The sequence below is a fragment of the Halyomorpha halys genome, unplaced genomic scaffold, assembly GCF_000696795.3.
Source record: "Halyomorpha halys isolate HHAL.00 unplaced genomic scaffold, Hhal_1.1 Scaffold655.1, whole genome shotgun sequence".
NCBI classification, from domain to species: domain Eukaryota; kingdom Metazoa; phylum Arthropoda; class Insecta; order Hemiptera; family Pentatomidae; genus Halyomorpha; species Halyomorpha halys.
The window spans coordinates 439,508-462,011 of NW_027105601.1; the positions used below are offsets into that span (position 1 = coordinate 439,508).

General features: G+C 29.6%; 1 protein-coding gene across 3 annotated transcripts in view; it reads right to left on the reverse strand.

Moving 5' to 3' along the window:
- Window positions 1–3,887: 3,887 nt before the first annotated feature.
- bsk (mitogen-activated protein kinase dJNK) overlaps window positions 3,888–22,504 on the reverse strand; it is a 141,056-nt gene continuing 122,439 nt past the window's right edge. For all 3 annotated transcript variants that reach the window (XM_014427548.2, XM_014427550.2, XM_014427549.2), the window contains 8 exons: window positions 19,967–20,112; window positions 17,723–17,852; window positions 15,811–16,008; window positions 13,276–13,410; window positions 12,932–13,061; window positions 11,450–11,608; window positions 10,760–10,884; window positions 3,888–8,097 (listed from right to left, as the gene is read on the reverse strand). In XM_014427548.2, the coding sequence (XP_014283034.1) occupies window positions 7,942–8,097; window positions 10,760–10,884; window positions 11,450–11,608; window positions 12,932–13,061; window positions 13,276–13,410; window positions 15,811–16,008; window positions 17,723–17,852; window positions 19,967–20,112 (1,179 nt within the window). In that variant the 3' untranslated portion in view covers window positions 3,888–7,941. The remainder of the gene's footprint in view (window positions 8,098–10,759; window positions 10,885–11,449; window positions 11,609–12,931; window positions 13,062–13,275; window positions 13,411–15,810; window positions 16,009–17,722; window positions 17,853–19,966; window positions 20,113–22,504) is intronic.

Below are 22,504 nucleotides of genomic sequence, written 5' to 3' on the forward strand. Positions count from 1 at the left end.
ATTCCGGTGAATGGGCCCCCATTTCCTCAATTTTATAAACGCATCGTAGGTTAGATTTTAAATGTTGAATTCTTTTTATTTGATCTAAAAAAAAAAAAAAACAGCTCTAAAATTAATGTTCTTTAAATTCTCCCATTTCTGGCCATGCAGTAACAACCAACTGATGAGTTTTTTTTTATCAAAAGTTAAAGTAACAACATTCAAAAAGTAAAGTTTTTTCAATGTTTAATTTTATTTCCTTCAAGGAAAGGTTTTTTCACTCATTCCTAGCATCACAATAAACGAATCAGAAACAACAGTATTGTAATAATGACATGACAATTTGCCTTATCTTTCAGGAATGCCCATATAATCAACACCACACTTGAATAGTTTTTGGTTAAACCCAGACATACATGGACCTGCAGCTGCCCCCCTCCCTAGAAATGAATAAAATATTAATTTAATAAAAATTAATTTTTTTTTCAAGCAAATACCAATTGTATTAACTAATAAAATACTGCTATAATTATATATAATTTTCTTAAAGTTTTTGTTTCATTCCCCTTTTCCCTACTGAAATATCACAATCTAATTGACTATGGCTTGGCCCCCTTGTCTTGATCCTGGGTAAGCCCTTGCAGATATATCAAGAGACCTTAATAGTACAAGAGCCCAAGAGGAGAAAAAAGCAGTTATTTCATCCCCTCTTTGATTACTTAAATGAAAACTATGTATAATTACTAGTCAAAATTGATGAGTCAAGTATAGGTCATGGAATAAAAAATGGCGGCTGTTTCAAAAAGTCAAATAAAATAATTTTTCATTCGGAGCTCTATATCTTTAAAACTACCAACAACACTAGAAAACCACTTAAAGTAGAGTAAATTTGCTAAAATATGAGCCCTAATTGAACTATTTATGTTCAATAGTTCTTGAGACATAGCTTTTTAAAAAGCAACATTTCAAAAGAATGTTCTACAGAATGTACTGAACTATCAGTAGTTAGAGAATTTATTTTGAGAAATCTATATCTCAAAAACCATTCGACGTACAGATGTCTATTAGCACTTAAATTAAAGCTACTATAATTTACTATATATTAGATAAAAGTTCTCAAAATAAATTCACCAAATACTAATGTTTTAGTACATTTTTTATGAAATGTTGCTTTTTAAAAAGTATATCTCTAGAACGTGGGCCACCAGTAGCTCAGTGGTTAAGACACAGTCTTACCAATTTGATATCTATTGGCGGTGCCGGTTCGATTTCGGCCTGGGGTGTCGACTTTTTTCATTGAGGGGTGGTCCCACAAAATGAAAGACTTTGACCCCCAACCAGGGTTAGGCAGTATAGGACTCCAATAGGAGTCTTGGCCAAAAAAAAATCTCAAGAACGTAAATAGCTCTATTAGGCCTAATATTTCAGCAAATTTACTCTTCTTTAAGTGATGTTCTCTTAAGTTTTAAAGTGTTGGTAGTATTTCTAAAGAGATAGCCCCGAATGAAAAATAATTTTTTTTTAACGTGTTGAAACAGCAGAAAATTTTTTATTCATCCTACCTGTACTTGGCAGACTCTTCAATGTTTGTTAATATGACATCGAATAAACAAATATCAAATTAAATTAAAAAATGATAAGTTTATATTTAAATTAAACATAAATAAACAGGAAAAAATTGATGACACTACAAAGTTTCACTCCATTTAACAAGAACAAACAAATGAAATATAAGTTGTTTTTTTATAAATTGAAATTCTACACTAAGAAATATTCAGTTTAATTCAAAACTTTAATTTTATTATATAAAATAGCTGTTACAACTCAACAAAAAGTCAACTTATCCACATGAGATGCTTTGATAATAATTTTTATACTGGATGTCTACTTTTGCCAATTGCCGTTGGGTCAGTTTAGCCTATAAGCTCATTCCTGACGATGAAGACCTGAAACTTAGGTTGAAACGTCAGCATGAATAAATAAGTTTTTGTTTGTGTTTTAATCTGACCACACCTCCCCCCCGATCAGCTTCTCCACTTATTAATCTACGGTCAACTATCTACACATAATTGAATCTGAAGGTTGAGGATTTTCTTTAATTAATTAAAACACAGAGAGCACAAATATTTTATTTGTATGTTGGCAGTTCTAAATCAAAGTTAACTCAACACAAACGTGTGGGTGCAGAAGAAGTGTCCTTTGATTTGAGCATAAAACTGACACTCAACGGGTCGGCCAGCAATGTAAGCCAATCCAAATAATCCATCAACATGCTTGCGCATTTGTTAGTTTGGCAAACGTGTAGAGGTACCTTTAAATAGTAACTTTCCGAAAGATTTAGCATATCACTAACCATATGAGCAACCAACAGTCCTTACTCGGAATAAGTATTCGAGTGAATCTTAAGATTATCAATGAATTAATTTAATTACTAGCCAAAGCAGGTTTAATCCTTAACGCTTTCACAGTCTGGAAAAATCACAAATTCTAGTCCAAAAAATGTCTAGTTTTTCATGTTGGGAAATACTTCGGCATGTAATAAAAAATGTAAAAAAAAGTATTTTATATGCATCTTGTAGGCCTAGCACGAGATAAGTTGATGGCTCCTTGACCCTCTGCCTGCGAATGTCACAGGGATACACTATCAATGGGTGAATGACCCTACCTGCTTGCTACCTTCTTCATAAAAGACATAAAAAATAGTATTTTTAGAAGTAGATAGTCTGGGTTTCAGTTAAGAAAAGCAAAAAATAGTTTCAACTATTTATTAATAGTTACTTAAAGTTAAGTTACTTTATTACTCTTGAACTTGCATATTTTCATTTAAAATTTATAATTTATTCAATAACTAGACTATAATCAACTTTCTAAAGGTTTTCTTGTTTTATTTTTTTTATAAATTCCAGTCATTATTTTTATATTTTAAATCACAAGTAACTTTGTCTCTGACTTCTAGTTTATATGCCCTGATCAAGCCCTGCAATGTGGGACTTAATATAAACATTTTAGTCGCTATTTGAGTTTTTATTTACTGCACCCGGACCATCTTCCTTTTCTATAACTATACATACAGTCAACCATCGATCTTCCAATAAAAATAATTTGATAACTAAGTGAAGAAAAAATATTTCCATAAGTTGAGATCAAATATCCAGAAATATGAGTAGTAATGTAGATGCATAATATTCAGTTGGAAAGCCAAATATTTGAGAAAATTAATATCTAACAAATACAATTCAAATAGGTAAGAAAGGATTAAAAGAAATGTATAAATACTATGAACTTATAAATAAAGGTTTTTGAAGTAGTTATGAAAATAGGCAATTTTTAATTTTACTTAGATATATAGAAAATATATATTAAGGGGAAGTATTGCAATTTCCTCAAGACTTTTATACTTGATTGATGTTGGAGGCTGTATAGAGGATAGATTTTTAAGATCATATCTTCTGAATAAATTTTGAAAACTGAAAGGAAGGGTTCTTTCCTTAGAACTCCCTTTGTTAAAAGTTTGATTGATGTTCCTTACAGATTGTGCAGCGGAACAACCACGTTTGAAATTAAACCAAAATCTGTAAGCCTACTTGGGGGAAAAAAACACTTGGTAAATAGAAGGTTAGCAATTGTTTATTAAAAATATCAAATAATATCCAGGGAATTAATGGGTAATGCTTTAGTCCACCCTAAACACTAAGATTTAAAAAATCTGACTTTTCATGTGTGAAAACCCAATATATATTGAACAAACAAGGTTACGAAAGATTGGTTTTGACTAACTCAATTTATTGACAATTAATCAATAAAAAAATTATACCTAAACAAAAACAATATGAACATGAACTATTAAAAATAAAATGCCAAATCCATAAAAAGAATAATAGGGAAAGGTTATATATAGAATAAACATGTTGTAGAAAATGATTGTATATCATGGGTTTATTAATTACAAGTTTTTAAAATCTAATGCATATTGCATACCTGTCTTAATCTCATGATTAACGGGTTTAGAACATAATTTTGACAATAAACAATATATTGGTAACAGCTAGCAAAATCAGGTAAAAAATATCTCACATGTTCATAATATGTTATTAAACAATCTAATTATATAATTATACATGTATGTGTATAAATGTGTGAGTGTGTGTATATATATATATATATACATATATATATATACACACACACACACATATACTTATTATTATAATGCACGGCCCTAAGAACTACATACTGTATTTTCTAGTTTTAATATAATAATATAGCTACTTTGTACAGTCACAAATAAATATCTACCTTATTAGGTTACAGGCTTTTTAATTTGAAAAATACTACTTTCGAAAAACTGAAAAAACTTATTTCTATTTTAATAATCATCAGCAATTTTATTAATAAATAAATGCTGGAAATAAACTCACGAAAGGGTGTACATTATTTAATGATGCTATTTTATTTTACACCAGAGTGCACAACATGATAGGTTACGCGTAATTAAATTCTATATTATAATATATATATTATGTATAACTAGAATATCACTTTCATACTAAAAATTTGTAAGCTAAATCGAATTTCAGACTAATGCAATACATATTCACAAAAATACAGCATCAACCATGTTTTTTTCCTTTTTTTTTTTTAATTTATGTACAGGAGGTATATTTTGATTTACAGAGTTGAATGGAATAAAAAAAAATATTTCAAACAAATTGTCTCATTGCGTATCCACACAGTGGAGGGAATATAGGGGATATTATCCCGTAAATCTCAACCTTTTTGTCATTTCAACTTATCCCATATCAAATAAATCGAACAAGTCAACTAGATAAACATTTAAACATAGTAGAATATTAAAAATAAAAAAAAAAAAAGGTTGAGATTTTTACATTATCAATATAAAATTAAACTAAATTGGAAAGGGAGAAGAAATAAAGTCAACCCTGCTTATAATAAAAGTGCTAACAAATCGCTTAGCCTATAGTATTATCTCACAACACATATTTTTAAGATATAAACACGACATGTTGATAAGTTATGGAACGGAATTCTATTAAATTCAAGATCTGAATCAATAATCAGACCAATTTTTCTTTTACATTCAAACATGTCAAAATTATACACATTTTTAAAATATGTTTACCTTATAAAACTATAAGAATATCACCCTTTATATAATAACAAGGTTTTCCCAGAAGGTTTCTTATTTAATTTAAATATCCTCAAATTAAATAAAAACCTTTATGAAGTAAAGTATTGTTTTTTCAAATACTTTCTTTTTTTTTTTTATTAAGATTGTAAACAGAGGCTCAAAATTGTAGTTCTATAAATAAAATAAGCATGGAAAGACAGTTCTCATGGAATATATATATAAAAAAAATTAATATTTAAAATATGATCTGTAATGATAAGCATGGTGATTAATGTGTTTACAGCTCAGCCTAAATAAAGAACAAAATATTCTTCATCAATTACTACTATATATTTAGCTTATTTATTTTTATCATTAAACAAATTCAAAACCATACAGAAAGTAGATCAGTCATGGGGAGGGTTTGCTGACTGAGATGTACTCAGCAAAATTAATCTACCAAATTATATGGCCATAAAAATTACCCCACAAAAATTTAAATTAAGAAAATATCTTAACTTAAGCTGATAAAAGTAAAAAAGATACTTTCCCAAGTAAGTCAAGTCCCAGGAGGATTAATCTTTTTAGATTGTGTTTATATGTCTATTAACAGTGCCTTACCAATTTACTCACATTTCTTTTTTAGTAATTTAGAAGGCATATAATATTTATATAAGATGTCTGAAAAAAATGGAATTGTTTTGAACAATATAATATATTAGCAACATATAAATTTCTAGAATGGTTAAGTGGTGATATCAAGGAAATACAAAGTAGGATAAAGAAAAATTATTAAATATTTGTCATTTTATCACTAAATTAATGATCATTAAAACAAATCATTTTACCAGGACATTGCTGCAATAGGAAAGTACTTTAAAAATTAACTGTATCATATTATATGAAAAAGTAATGAACATAGCCAAAAAGTTCTATCTTCCTTTCACTTCAAAAAATTTAAATGGCTAATCAACATGGAATATTGATAAATAATATAATTATTAATAACTGAAATACTACGCAGTAAAACAGTGTTACCTAAATTGGAAATATCTTAAACTACTTCAATTCCTTTCATTAAAACAATTTAACATACTGAGGGAATAAAATGTAAACATCAGTGATAATATATTGAAATATAACCTGCCATCAAAGAGCAGCTAGATAACCTCATGGCATGCTACCTTTCACTTAACCTATAAGGGCAGTGGCCTTAAAATGAATTTACAAACAGAGAATTATACAAGGTGGTAAATACTTTAAAAAAAAACAAACATATTTTCAATATGTTTAATTTGAAACTCATTTTAAACCATTTTATTGTCTAATTCTCTATAAAAATTCTTATTGTAAAAAATAATTTTTTACACGAAGAAAATATCAAAGTGAAGTGCCAAATATGATCACTAATGTTATGTAATTTTTTAGTACACGATACATTTATCAATATTATTTATCACTATAGTTGGATAATTGATAGCTCATATTTTTAGAATTCTGCATAAGGGCTGCTCACTAGATGACTGATGGGACACATTCTAAAATTACTATAAACGATCTCAAATACGGATGTAATAGTGTTTAATGGTGTCCCATGGCTACATTATACAAATTAAAAAATACGTATTCCGATTGAATTATTTTATTAATCTAGAAAAACACAGTCCAACATCTATATTGGAATGAATAACAGCATCGGGCATTTCCGTAGACGAAAAGTCCCTAGAGATTACATCTACAGGCATAGTTTCAATTTATCTACTGCATATAATACAAGGCTTTCACTTCAACATTTATAACCTATTTTAATATATAGATATAGAAAGGTCATGAGCCAGAAAATTATCCAGATTATTTTCAAAATGTAATTGGCAATCAGGTACATTGGATATAGGTTTTCACAATGGACTTTGAGTCATTGCGTCAAGGAAGGATTATATTTCATATTTTCAAATAAATAAAACTTTAAGAGTAAGTTTATATCTATATATATTTTATTTTTAAACAGAATAAAAATTATATATAAAAAAAAGAAAAGAAAAAAGTAAAATAAATTTTAACCAATCTTTACATAAGTTGAAATATTTATTGGAATTCAATCATTTTTAGCTAGTACATAATCAATCACTACACTACTATAGAGACTCAAACAGTGCAATACTGCGAGATCATTGCACATAATCTCACTAAAAATACAAAATAAATACTTTAAATAGTGCTTCATGAATTCAATACTACTGTATTGTATGTTGCAATGAAATAATATTAAATCTTATATTTTTTTTTTTATTACTTTTTTAAAACATTTTTTTTATGTATGTACAAATGGATTTTCATAGCCTTCATCAGAGGATAAAATATAATAACAAGAAAAAAACAAAAAAGTCTTTTTCTAAAATATAAACACTAAAAACAAATGGCACTTCAACCTGAGCTATGCTATATAATTTATAAATTACAGGAAACAAGTTTTTTACCTTACGCTATAAAAAGATACAACACCTTGTTTCTTAGATATAAATGTACATGAAAAAAGAACTGAGATGATTCAATTAAAGGATATAAAAATAACAGACTAAGATTTTAAATTTTTACATGAAAGCTATAATTCTCCCATTCCGTTGAACCCATTACCCAATCCCAATTTTATGTACATGACACTTCTCAAGAAAAGAAAAATTAAATAAATAAAAGGTTTTTTAATAGCAATTAAAATAGTTCTTCTCAAAATAACTTAAAATTGTACCTTGAACAAAAAAGGGAATTTCATTTTGAAGAAAGCAAAAAAGATGAAAGAGAGATGTTTCGTTGTATACGAGGCTCCTTTATATAGCCTACCGCCTGTTTGGAGAGGCTTCCTCTTCGGGCGGAGCTGGAGTTGAGTTATGACTTTGCTCGTATTCCATGACTTCCTGATATATCAGATCCTTCCACTGTTCAACTGAATGTTCCCTTTCGTCAACTGAATGATCATATGGCCCTGGAGCTGGCTAAAATTGTTTAAAAAAAAAAAGTTGATAAAAAATTTAAAGAATTTTATACCTTATAAAATTAATCTTTAAACTATAAAGTAAGATGAATTTTATTTTCAAATATATAGTTTCCATGAACTAATCTTAGGACATTAATTTCACTAGAATATGCTGACAATTTTAAAAATATATAAATTAAATACACAAATATTTCTTCCATCTCAAGGAATATTTTTTTACCTACTCACACATTAAGTAAAAAAAAAAAAACTCTGATTTCCAAAAATCATTGTCTACATACTACAATGAAAGAAATTTAAAAAGCTATTGACAGACCAGTTTGAATTTTCAGAAGATATCATCATACTGTTGATTTGACTTCCACTTAAGTTTTAGCAATTATGTACATTAGCATACAAGGTGCGTTCACAAAGTTTCAAGGCTGGATTTTTTCCCTAGCAGAGAATGGAGTGCAGAACATTTTAACCGACAGGGTGTCAGCTAACCGACACGTGGCATTTGCCTACGAGACGCTGGAGTGAGGAAAAGATATTGCGTGAGGGGATGTCAGTGGCCCTTGCTGAAAAGTCAAGGAGCTGAAAATGCAGACCATTTGAAACAGTGTTATTTGCTAAATTCTGTGTGAAACTGGATGGACAAAACCACTACATACCATTACTATGATTTGAAATGAACTTATAATTTGGAGAAAGTTTGTGAACTTTTAACAATGTTAGGCTGTGTCTGACCAATCAAAAGACATAAATGGGAAGCAATTTGACCCAATTTCAGTGGCCAGGAAGCTTGGACGAAGTCCCCTAAAAGCCTTTTGTGTGAAGAGTTCCAGGGAACTCATGAACAATGTAAAAAACTCTGGTAGCAGAGTTGATCCCCATGGGTCACAGACATTTAGTTCTCCATACAAAAATATTCGATACATTTTTGGCTCTGAGACCATTCTTGAAACTTTGTGAATAGACCAATTTATGTATATGTATAAGTTCATATAATATGTATAATCATATTGTAAAACATAAGCGTAACAATAATATACTAATTTAAGTAATTTTAACAACTAAAATTTGCGATAATTTATAAAATTAATATAATACATTTTAACTTAATCCTATTATTATAAAATAATAGAAACTTTTCTCATCTCAAGTACTAAAAAAATGTATTTTAATGGAATCAAAAATTCATTAATAAGTTCATATTGAGATAGTTTTTAAGTAGTACGAGGCATATCTAGAAATAAGAGTATTGTTGAGCAATTGTACTGAGTGAATTTTTCTGAAAAAGTTCTCTTGAACACGAGCACCTCCATGATTGTACCAAAACTTGTCTCATAGTGTCCATTTTTGTGAAATATATCTATAAGAAATTCATCCAAGTGCGAGTTGCATGCTGTCATAAGGTTCCTTCTCATAGAAGGAAAAACTGACTGAAAGTTTTGCACAGATCAAGAATGTATATGGCAAAGGTGCTATGAGTCAAACAAACATGTATAAGTGGTGTCATGAGTTATGTAAAAAAAGAATAAATATTCATGACAAGCAAAGGAGTGGAAGACCTCCCTGAAGACTAACACTGAATGTTTACGATGTTTTCATAAATGTCCAGATCTTTGTTGTATGTAACAATTGAAGAAACACCTTAATATCAAAAATTGAGCTCAAGATTTGTTCCAAAACAACAAACAGATCACCAGCACAAAGTGAATCGACTCGCTATAGCTTGTGAGTCCTTGAGCAATTTGAATTGGAAGGTGAGGATTTTCTGAGCTACATTGTGACTGGTGATGAAACCTGGGTTACTCATTACACTCTTAAGACAAAAAGAGTCATTACAGTAGTTCACCATTTGCCCAAAAATTCAAAGCCTTAAATTCAGATTAGAAAAAAAAAAAAAAAAAAAAAAAAAAAAACCCACGGGATCCATGTTTTAGGACCAAAGAGGTATCATTTTGATAAATTTTTCCCTTAGTGGGAAACGATTACTGCAGCACAATACTGTGAGACTCTACAATAGCTCAAGAGAGAAATTCTAAACAGGAATGTTGATGAAGAGAGTGAGTTTAGATCCACACAGCCAATGTCACCTAGGCGTTTTTGAATTTGTTTGGTTAGGACATGTAGAACCCATCCTGCTGCTTACTCCTATGCCTTCAAATTTTCATCTTCCTAAAGACTCAAAAAAATTTTGAACTGATAAGGAGGTGAAACAAGAGGTCTTGAAGTGAACAAAGGAGATGGCTGAACAGTTCTATGAGGAGGACATCAAAAAGCTTGAGCCATGACTTATAACCTGCATATAACAAGAAGTTGATTACATCAAAAAATAGCCAACACATATATCTATAATATCCTGTAAGTTTTTTCTAAATAATTTTTTTTTTAAATACAAACAATTGAGTACTCTTTTTGGACATGCCTCATACAATAACAACCATTTTAAAATATTTTTACTAAAAGTATTATAAGATTGAAAAATAATAAAACAATAAATTTAAATCTCCAAATGTTAAACTCTATTATACATAATTCAAAACCATTTCCATTCGAAGATTCCCTTAAATACGAAAATTTTGAAACAGAATTATTTAAAAGTTAGTGAGTTCTATAATTAAAATGTTGAAAAAACAAAAACAAACAAAAGGATAGAATAAGATTATAATTACCGCATTGACTTCCCCTTCATCGTACCAGACATTAATGTAAGGATGAAGTAACGCATCGTCAACTGATATCCGTCTCTCTGGGTCTATCACTAGCATTCGGGAAAGAAGATCTCTAGCTTGACTAGCTGTAAATTGAGAATGAAGAAAATGGTTTAAAACAATATAAAACTCCTCAACAAATCAAACAATATTTATTATAAGGGAGATGGTGACACATCAATAAAAATTAATATTGATGAGGATTAGTACAAAATCATACATTTTAGAACTTTCTTTTTTATGATTTTTATACTTGTATGTATCAAATCTGTGTATTACTTAGTAAAATTTAAAACAATGATCACAGGGCATAAATATGAACTTTTTGTCAAATTATCTTTTATTTCCATTTTTCCTCCCTATCTCTAGATTACTTAAACTCTTGAAACAAATTTTAAATAACTGAGTTAATATTTTTGAACTTTGGTAATCTGTTTTTTTTCCTCTTCCATTGAGTTTCAAATTATTGACAGTAATCTGCATTTGAGTAAGCAGTTCTAAAAATAGTTAGATTTAGTTTTTCACTAAAAAAATAATCATAACATTTTATATTGATGGCTTACTAAGCACTAATGTGAAGTAAGCCATCAATTTATTCCAGCTCAATAAAAGTATATATTAATTAAATACAACAATAATAAATAAACTTACCTTTTAATCGATTATGCTCATTAGAATCAGTTGGAAATAAAACATCTGGAAAAAGCCTATCGAAAGGATAACCAGCATAGCGAGGTCGATTTTCAACATAATTTCGAACAGTCAGTTGAAGCCTCTGCATGAAGTCAGCTGAGGGAGTTCCCAGTTGCTCTGAATAAAGAAAAATACTTCAAAGGTCGAATTAAAAAAAATAATCTCAACCTAACCAAAATAAAATAAATAAAAATGATTTCATAATTTTTGTTACTACTATAGCAATATTTATGAATCTTGATTGTGCTAAGCTCTCAGCTTGAGTTACTGGGCCACTTACACTCCCCAAAGGGATAGGCATGGTGAATATCAGCCCTAGTGCTCAAACAAATAGAATAGTCAGAATTACTGTTGAAACAAGTGTTCATCCCATGGCTTATGTCAGGTATTCATTTTAGATCTTAAAGGACTCAGGAAACAATGGTTCTGAATTCAGAACACACTGTGGAACTCTGCTCCTTCATATTCAACTGTTGCCAAGTTGACCAGTGAGTTTAAATTTGGTCGGGAGAGCTTAGATGATGATCTGTGAAGTGGACAGCCAAAAAGTGCTATGACCCCAGAATTTATTGCAAAAGTGCATGCAGGATCATCGACTGAAAGTGCGTGAGATTGCTGAAGCTGTAGGGATGTCATCTGAATGGGTATACAACATTTTAACCAAATAATTGGAAATGAAAAAATTATCCGCAAGATGGGTGCTGCGGCTCTTGACCATTTTCAGCATAACCAACAAGAGTTTTTGTGTCGTTTTATGACTACAGATGAAACATGTGTCCACTACTATACCACAGAGACAAAGCAGCAGTCAACACAGTGGAAACATGCTGAGTGACCACCACCAAAGAAAGCAAAGGCAGTACATTCGGCCGGAAAGGTCATGGCCTCAGTTTTCTGGGATGCAAAAGGCATTCTACTGATAGATTATCTTCCTACTGGCCAAACAATTACAGGGCAATACTACGCAAACCTCCTAGACCAACTACAGGAAAAGATCAAATTTATCCCAGGATCGCCTAAAACTTTCACGGTGAGTTTGGGCAGTCCCAATATACGATATATAAGGTATAAACCCAAAATTAAGGATTACAAGGCTTGACATATTTTTTACACAACTTTATATAAATAAAAAAAATAGGCCAAACTAAAAATATTCACCCAACGATCATATGGAACTCAATGTGTTAGTATACCTTTTTAAGTAACGTTCATTAAACTTATTCATTTTTAATTCTTTAGAGTTCCTAAAATCAGTTTTTGATGTTTTCAGAAAACTAGAAACGATAAAAATTAATGAAAAAGAACATGATGGAGGAAATGAAATCATTAGCAGAGCCATCTTTATAAATTACTCATGGTTATTTTGAAAATGAAAAGTGAATATTGACCACAATGTCTAATAATATTAATAAACATTTTATTTTTTTATTTATCTCTTACCTATAATTTTATTCCATTGATCTATGTGATCTGTACCCGGGAAAAGAACTCCACCTCTTATCATCTCTCCCATTATACAACCAACTGACCAGATATCCACATTCTCTTTGTAACCCATCCCCAAGATAACCTTAAAGAAACACAATTTTAATGAAATGATGAATGAAATGAACCAATTCTCTTAAGATAAATAGCACAATGTACTTTAATTAATATTTTACTGAGAATGTGATTCTGCTGAATGAACATTTTCCAAATAAAATATGTTATAAGCGTAAAATATATCACAAAATAAAAATAGATTAAAGTTAAGATATTAATATAACTCAAAATTAAATGTTTACCTCTGGAGCCCTATAGTATCTCGTAACTACATAAGGCGTCATCATAAATGTTGTACCAGCTGTCCTGGCCAAACCGAAGTCGAGAATTTTCAAAGTACAATCTGATTTCACAACTATGTTACTTGGCTTAAGGTCCTGAAAAAAGAAATGAATTCATTACAAAAACTTCTTCTAACAAAAGAATGAATGAAGACCGATAATGTGGGCCATACCAACGAGTAATAAAAACTATTATTTTATAAACCAAGCTATACTAAAGCAGACTCAATAGAGAAATATATTAAGTAGTTAAATAAGAAACAATCATTGGTACTATATCAAATTTATTTTTCATATAAATTTGTATCAGAGATACATTCTTAAATTAACCAAAGAAATTCCATGAGCACCTACTGAGCAGATAAAACTTTGGTACTTTATTTGAAAAAGATTTAAAAAAAATATTTTTATATTAATATAGACAAACTCTGAAGGTGATCAATATAATTATTATTGTGCATAGAGGCTCAAATATTTAATTTATTTACAGTTTTGCTTTACAGAAAGTGTTAAGAAATTTAGTTTAAAAAAAAACAACTATCTAAGAATAAAGTAAGGTAAAATTAGATAAGAGTTACATCCCTTATCAGGAGAGTGATTCACTCAATAGACTACTGCGTAGAGCCGGAACCTCACTCAGGCTGAGAAGAAGAGCCTGGCCACCAAACAGAGATTAGCCCTACTGAGAGCCATGAAGACTTGAAAAACGGTGTTGCATGAGGTAGGGCATGTGCTGGCTGGAGCATATAATGTCTCAGGACCTTATTCTCAAGGAGGATATCGTTAAATACGAAGTAAACAGGCAAAGACTGAAAGCACTACCAGAGAGACTCCAGGAGAGGATTGAAGAGACGCCAAACTTATGAAAGAAGATTTTGCGGGAGAACTAGATTGAGGAGTAGAATAGATGGTGGATAACAAGCCAAAAGGGCGCTATCTTAAGAAAGTTCTTTCCCACTGTCCATGAAAGATTGAAGGCTAATTAGGTCCTCCCAACTACTGGGCCTCGCTGATTCTGAAAGGACATGGAGGGATCCGGGGAAAACTCCTGAGCTTCGGAAAGAATATCGACCTCTGGTGCCCCACATGTGGAATCCCTGAAACAGAACAAATGGTGTTATACTGCACCGCCATGGAGCAACACAGATTGTGTGTTGTCAAGAAAGACTGGAAGGTGGCCTCATGCATTTCAAAATGGAAAGGGCTGCACCACTCCACATTTGTGATGCACCAGAAGTGGAACTAGACTGAGACCAGGTGGGTTGGACCTAGTGAACGGATGCAGAGGATAAGGTGCAGCCCCATCAGTAAGGGCTGGGTAGTACCACAGTTATAATTATTGTAGTTGGATCATATAAATTAAATGGTTCCCCTAAATAAGAGAAGAATAGATAAAGTGTTCATTACTGGTAGCAGTGGCATTCATTTGTAAATCATTCATGAATCATCTTATTTACCTACATCTTGCATCAGTCAAAGAAGGGAAAAATCCTCACCATATTCTCTACATCATATTATTTAACTTTCACTGATTCTAAAAACATTTTTTTTTTTGTACATCCGAGACAGGAAAAAAATTAAAAACAGATAAGGTTCATTGGGTAAATAAGTTCATCGGACACTAGATCAAAAAAGATTCATGAGCTGTAGTGTAGGGTTACAAATCTATGGATTTTCGGTCTCTCACTATTAAACCAAATTAAAATGGTTATTTCTATTTTATATTAAATTCTGGGGGCTTAAGGATTGGACTAAATGGACTACATCTGAAGGTCATATACAGTGCAGAAAGCTAAGCTAAGACAAAGTTCATTGAAATATTTTTTAAGAATAAATATTTAGACTAGTGATTCCCAACTGGTGGGTTGCCCGAGCATTGGAGTGGTCCAAGGGAGGGTCCAGAAACTAATATTTATTGTTTTATGTTTAATTAGTTATTTTTCCTGATGTTTGGGCGCACTCTGAAAGGTTTTAACAGGTTAATTTACAATTAAACTGACTAATAATTCACTTTTAAGCTACCTACTTCTCAAACATTTTCTGGGGGAAGCCCCTTTTTGACGCAAGAGTGAGGGTGAGCCATACTTGGTTCAAATTCTAGCTTTGTAGTCTACAAACTTCTACGTGTTGGGGACCACTGATTTAAACAATAGGTGTACTATACAGTGGAGCAAGTTGTTTATTTTAAATAACTGGGGCATGAAGAATACCACAGTGTATTACGAAATTTAGTTTAGTTTGTTGAATAGCTGTAATTGAGATAGGTATGACGCTTGGCTATAATAAGAAAAAATAGTTGAAAAATGATTATGACAGATCCACAATAAATTCTCAAGAGATAAATAGTGTAATTGGTAATAATAATTATCAATTCCATTCTGAAACTATATTTTATTTTTTTAATGTTTATAAATAAAACTTAAGATGATGATAGTAAAAAATTAGGAAGTATTTAAAATTTATATCAAATATTTACTAATTGAAATGAAATATTACCCTATGAATAATTCCTGCTGAATGAAGATGCTTAATACCACAGAGCATCTGATACAGGAGGTAGGACATCCTCTCATGATCAAGATCCATCTGGATAACTTGGCATAAGTTAGCGTCCATTAGTTCCATTACTAGGTAAACATCCTGAAATTCTTCTAATGACTTCTGTGGTGTGAATGCATTTAGCAACCCTATAATCTAGAAAAAAAAAACACAGCATTTCATTAAAAAAAAAAAAAGTAAAGAAAAGAAAGACTTTTTTATTTTAAATACATTGTAGGTTATTGTGATGTATAGATACAATTTTATTATACAATGAACCTATTAATAATGGACATTCATGGAGATAATGAATGTATCCTTATCCTTATTACAGTGTCAGATAAGAAGGGGTTGATATAAAAAGAATGCAAAAAATGAAATTAAGCTGTTATACCATGTGAGCCTGAAAAAAAAATTATGCTATTTAAAGAAAAAAAAAATCTAGGAATAATTTGTCTCGATAATCATTTTGTATGACACATACAAGATGATAGGACACAAATATGAAATCTGTTGGATAGTATGTCAAATTTTGAGGATTATTCTAGGGTATCCTTAGTTAATGTTGCCAAGTTTTTAGAAAATTGGCATCATAATCTTGAAAAAAAAATTTTATTTTATTTTATTTTTGGATTATATATATCTTGAAATGTAAAACCTTAAATTTTGAGGAAGGTGTTTACATTTTTTTTTACAATGTAAAAAAAATTTTCAATTAAAAACTAACTCAATTTCTCAACCTCAAAATCAGTTATAATTTAATCAGCTTTTAATAATTTCCACACCAAAAGTTTTATTTAATATTATCATATTCAGACCTAAATAAATGACAATTCAAAATGGAATGAAAAAGAAACTTAAAATGTTGATGCTCAATATATGTAGAGTTATTCAGAGTTAAGTGTCCTAACTACAAATATGAATTAACACTTTGTTCAGAAGAGGTTTACATGTAATGATTTTCATTATAATGAATTATTTAAGTTATAATAAATAAATTTCGTAATAAATAAATAAACACGTGTTCCATTTACTTTATCAATGAAATGCAAACATTAACATTCATACTAAATGTTGTTCCAAGCAAATACCTTGAGCATTAATGCTGGTGCAACATCTTTCTACCACAGCAGCAGAGGCCGAACAGCACTGGGAGTGTGTTATTGTCGTTCTCCAGATCTGACACCATTGAATTTTTTTTGTTTATAGTGACATTAACATAAAGTTTACACAAGCCTCATCAATGACTTTAATTCTTTATGAAGAAGGATAATTGAAACAATAACACATATTCAGTGCCATGCGGCCACTGCTGCTGTGGATGAAATATGGAGAGCCTGTCTTAATGCTCAAGATAATCACTTTGAACAACATTTAATATTATTATTAATCTTTAGATTTTGTTAATAAAGTAGTAGAAACCCATATTAATTCATTAATTATAACCTAAATAATTCATACAAATGAAAATCTTTAGACATAAATATCTCCTAAATAAATTGTTAACAGACATATCTTCATATAATTTTTTTGATATCCGTAATTTATATTTTCAGTTTCGACAATTAATTCTGAAACACAGGACTTGACATAATAACAGGAAATATAGACAAAACAAGAAAAATACATAGACTTTATTGGAAATATAAAAGTATTGTTTCAGTATAGATTTAACACAACAGAAATGGTAGTTCTAAACTTAGGAATGGCAGCGTAATCATAATTAAAATTAAAAATTTATCATTTTTTTTTCCCCAAAAAACAAAACAGAAAATATAGTATCTCACAGGACAGTAAAAGAAAGACAGATATAATGAGGAATTATCAATTGTGTAAGAATTAAAATATTTTATCAAAACAAGATACTTACATTTTTATGATTAACTAATTTCATTAATTTAAACTCTCTGTAAGCTCTTTTGGCATGAGTGACATTCTGAAAAGGTCTTGAGAGTTTTTTTATCGCTACATTTTGCTGCTTAACTGTGTCAAAAGCAGCGCTAAAACATAAACATATAAAATTATAACTTTAAACTATATGAAATCAATTTATACACATAAAGCAATTCATAAGTATAGAATAGTGAAAAAGAATTGCTATCAGAAATGTTAACAGATCAAGCACTAACATGGTGGCAACTGAAATAGAATGGTTTGAAATAGTGTCTCTTTTAAGGACATATGGCCACAGAATTTCAAGTTAATACAAACAGATACAATACAATGTTTTACAAATAGTAAAAGGAAATTGATAGCTATCAATAAACAGACATTACATGTTTTTCAACATGTAATATGTTTTATATTATAACAAAATATAAAATTTTATATGATAAATAATATATCAGAGAGGATTTTTAAACCATGTTGGAATATTATGAATATTTCAGATTCTTTATTGCATTTTGATAATTAGGTTATATCTCACAATAATTACCACTTTGAATAAATGTTCAAAATCAATTACTTTTAACATTTGAAAACTTTTTTTAATATAGTAGATGGTAGGAGAGAGCTTAGAGTAAGTAACAACAACTCAAGTTATCACTCAGAACCCATATATCTAATTAGACCTCAACTTTCAACAACCATTTTAGTTCTCTGATGGAACTATGACATATAAAGTTATGAAGTTATGAGGTAACATCAAATAGGGTGTTGTAAAAACAAAGTTGTGAACAGTGATATATATGTTATAAATACAAAGAAAATTTATTAGGTCAAAATGTCAAATCACTGGGTCATTAAAAAGTGAATTTACACCAAAATGTTAACAGCATAGGCAAAAAGTTAATAAAATTTAGTTATTAACATTTCTAGGTATATTTTTTTAAACCAGTCAATAGCAACATTTAATAAATAATGTTTTTTACAATAATGATAAAATTCTATTGGGCTGTCTGAATAATAAATAACAAAAAGCTATTTATTATCAGAGATCAGATTTTAGTGAAATAACATTCATTTTTTTCAGTGACATTTCAATAACATCAATAACTTGTTTTGTGTATGTATTGAAATATTAGTATTATTATTATGTGACATACTATTGTCACCTTAAAAATTTAAAAAGAAATAGGGATAAATCAAAACAGTCACTTGAAGCAACAAATGGGTCTTTGAAGTATTTGATTTTTAGAAAAAAAAAACTTAAAATAATTTTTAGCAATTGTTATAAAGAATACATAAAATTTGTCTTTTTTTTTTTTCCTTTTTCACTTAATTGTTTTGTATTATTTATAAAAAAAATAGTCAGGGGTATGGTAAAAAAAAAAAAAAAAAAATTAACAACTATTTATTTTCTGACATTTCACCACAATTAGTAGAGTTTCATCAGGCCTAAAAAGATATAGTTTAATATTAATGTTTAATAATTAAAATAATATATATAATTTAAGTTTTCTGACTGGAAGATTTTTAATATTATCTAGTTTAACTAATAGATTTCAGTGACAATGAAATTAAATTGATGGGTTCTCCTTACTTAAAATATTTTATTATAAATTAAAAAAAAAAATGAATATATTGAATTACCTCTAAATATTAAATATTAGACTAAGAAGGGAGAGATGTTCTATAATTAAATATAGTAAAAGGAAGATATCCAGTACACATTGTTGGTGTACCGGAAGATGCACGTTGTGATTAATTAATTGTTTTGAATAAAGAACATTTTAATAAGAAAGATAGTTTCACTAAACCCAACTAAACAATTCTTTTAATTGTCAGGAATCTTTTCCCTGGTTTATAATTTTTTTTTTTTCAATATCCCTTGTGAAATGAGATAAATACAGTTTATTTATATATTTAAAAAAATTAGTGTTGGATGGAATAGGTAAACAATATTTTGTAAATCTAATTTTGATGTAGTTTAAAAAATAATGAAAAATTAATAGTTATAACCTGAATTGTGATTATGGATTTCCTGAAAATTTTCTAACTTTGGATTTACCCCCTCTCTTTTTCATTTCCAGATTTTAAATCTTCAAATATAATTACAGTTCTTTTTAATTAAATATAAAGGTCTATGTTTTATGAATGGACAATCAATACTCATTTAATTTGAGGTAAAAAACAATACAAAATAGAAGAATAAATTAAATAATTCCATTACCATACTATGCCCTGGGCACCGGAACCAATAGGCTTCAGATTTTGGTACCTCTTGAGGATGGTGAACTTTGTGTCCCCGACCTCCACTGTGTAGAACATTGAGGAGAGCCGTGAACTCATTTTACCGGTGAGGAAAGGCATTCGCACCTGATAGTATGAAATAAACAAATCATTAAAATTAATAGTAATAAAGATCATATATTTATGAACGAATTTCAATATATTTAAAACATTTTACTATAATAATTGAGAATCCACAGAAAAAAATAAACAAAAAAAATCTGGTACAATCTACACATCACAAAATTTTCACTTACTTCCCTATCTTGAGATGAAATAAATCCTTGTTCATTTCCTGTACTAATTTCCCAAATGATTACGTTAAACATTTTATTTACTTTATTTTAATTATTTAACTTGGTTGTTTTCTTATTTTCTATTATTTAACTCAGTTATATGTCTATGTTTATTTATGATGAGTACATATGATTTTATTTTTATCCATTTTGTTTATACTTAGTTACTTTATTGTATTTTTTAAAATTTTTATTTATTTATTTATTTGTATTACAATGTATCTATGGTATGAATGTGTATTTTCACCCCTAATACCTATTGACCTTCAGGATGGTAGAATGTATAATTGCAATAAAAGTTTAAAAATTTAAACTTATTCCATTTGACAATTAGACTTACTCTAATTTCAACAATTTTCAGAAATGTACAAGTGATATCATTTCTTCTCATAAAATTTAAACATTTTTCTTTTGCATAAGTATGGCACAGATTATTAAAATTTACATTCTGATTCTAACTATTTATTGAATGCTAAATTCTTATAAGAAAATTATATATCTTATGAGTGTTCAAGAAAATTCAAAGATTGATTTTTTGGAGTTATCCTTTCAACTGAAAGGATATATATATATTTAATGATTAATAACATTTAACAGATAGGTGAAATAGAAATACACCTACACAATGAGTCATGTTTAGAACAGATATTTTATTTATGTATTTCTCATCATTTTTCATTACCATATACATCTTTTTATGTAAACTTTAAAAAAGAATGTGATGGAATTCCATCAGACACATAGTTTTGATGCTATAAACATTTTATAATTATAAAGTCAACTGTGAACTAACTTAGTTAATTGTTAGTATTTGCCCAGACCTGTTGCTTCAACATGAAACAAGTATTAAGTGAGCACGTTAGCGTCATGGAGGAAGGAGTATAATGGAGGAAGTAAGCTGGTAAAAAAAATTGAAGCCAAAGAGGCTGGCCTTATGTGCCTTGCAGGGGCATGGCAAAGGGGTAGGAGAAGAGTACAAGCCAATCACTGGCTGTCTTCTGTTTTAGTTTATATTACAATGGTGGACATTCCTAATAACCTCAATGCAAACCTTGTTTCGAGGGCATGACTTTTTTGGCTTCACTTTTGTTTTAAAGGTGAGTAGACTTTGGCCACTTCCCTCCCCTGCTTAACATAATTATAATCTAGGTTAATTTGTTTTTATAGGTTAATTTTTTTTTATTTGATATTTAGCGAAAAACTTTTTATAATAAATACAATTGTATAATTGATTTATAATTTTCATTCAATGAATTAACAAGTCTATAAGATGAATAATCTTGCTGACTAAAAATAGTAGATACCTTATCCGATATCGTAACCTTTTCTAGTTACTCTCATCAATTTTATTGCAATATAATCTGTTAATAATTAAATAATCAGTTTATAAACAAGTCGGGAAATTCGTTGTTAATTCTAAACGACAGCTTCGTTCCAGCCGGCAATTATATATTTGTTTTTTTTTTCTCTATAAACAATTGTGCAGCGAGTCATGAAAATAGGACGGCTAAGATATAACTATCATCCATGTTGGCAACGTGACCTGTACACTGATGAATGATGCGCGAATATCTAAGTGCCTGTAAGTCTGAAGTCCCACTTCAAAACCAGGTCACAGTGCCAAGGAAATATGGAAATTGAAATTCTTGTAATTAGTAATAAAAAAAATAAATTAGTATTTAATTTATTTGCCAAACCGGCAAGTTTGTACTGTAGTGGGGTGTAACAAATGATGCCGGGGTCACAATTCGGATTGCGCCAGCACAAGACTAAGAAAATTGGTACAAAGAGTACAGGATCCCGTGGCATAAAACTGGATAATATCCTTAAAATTCCTAATTTTTAATACTAAGTGTCTATGGGTTATTTTTATTTTAATTGTTTATATTTTAGTTTAATTAAATTTGCACATCATTTGGAAGTATATTTTCTTTTAGGCAGCTGGTGTTTCTCAAGGTTGTATCCTCGGTACCATCTTCTATACCGTCTATACAGCTGGCATCCCAACTTATCCTAACACTATCCGCAGAGCGTATGCCGATGACACATGCGTGCTCTCAGTTAATAATAATCCTTTAATTGCATCCCAAACTCTCCAATCCCATATCATCGAAGAATGGTGTCGAAATTGGAGGATTAAAATAAATCCCAACAAATCACCTTTACCCTCCTCACACAATACT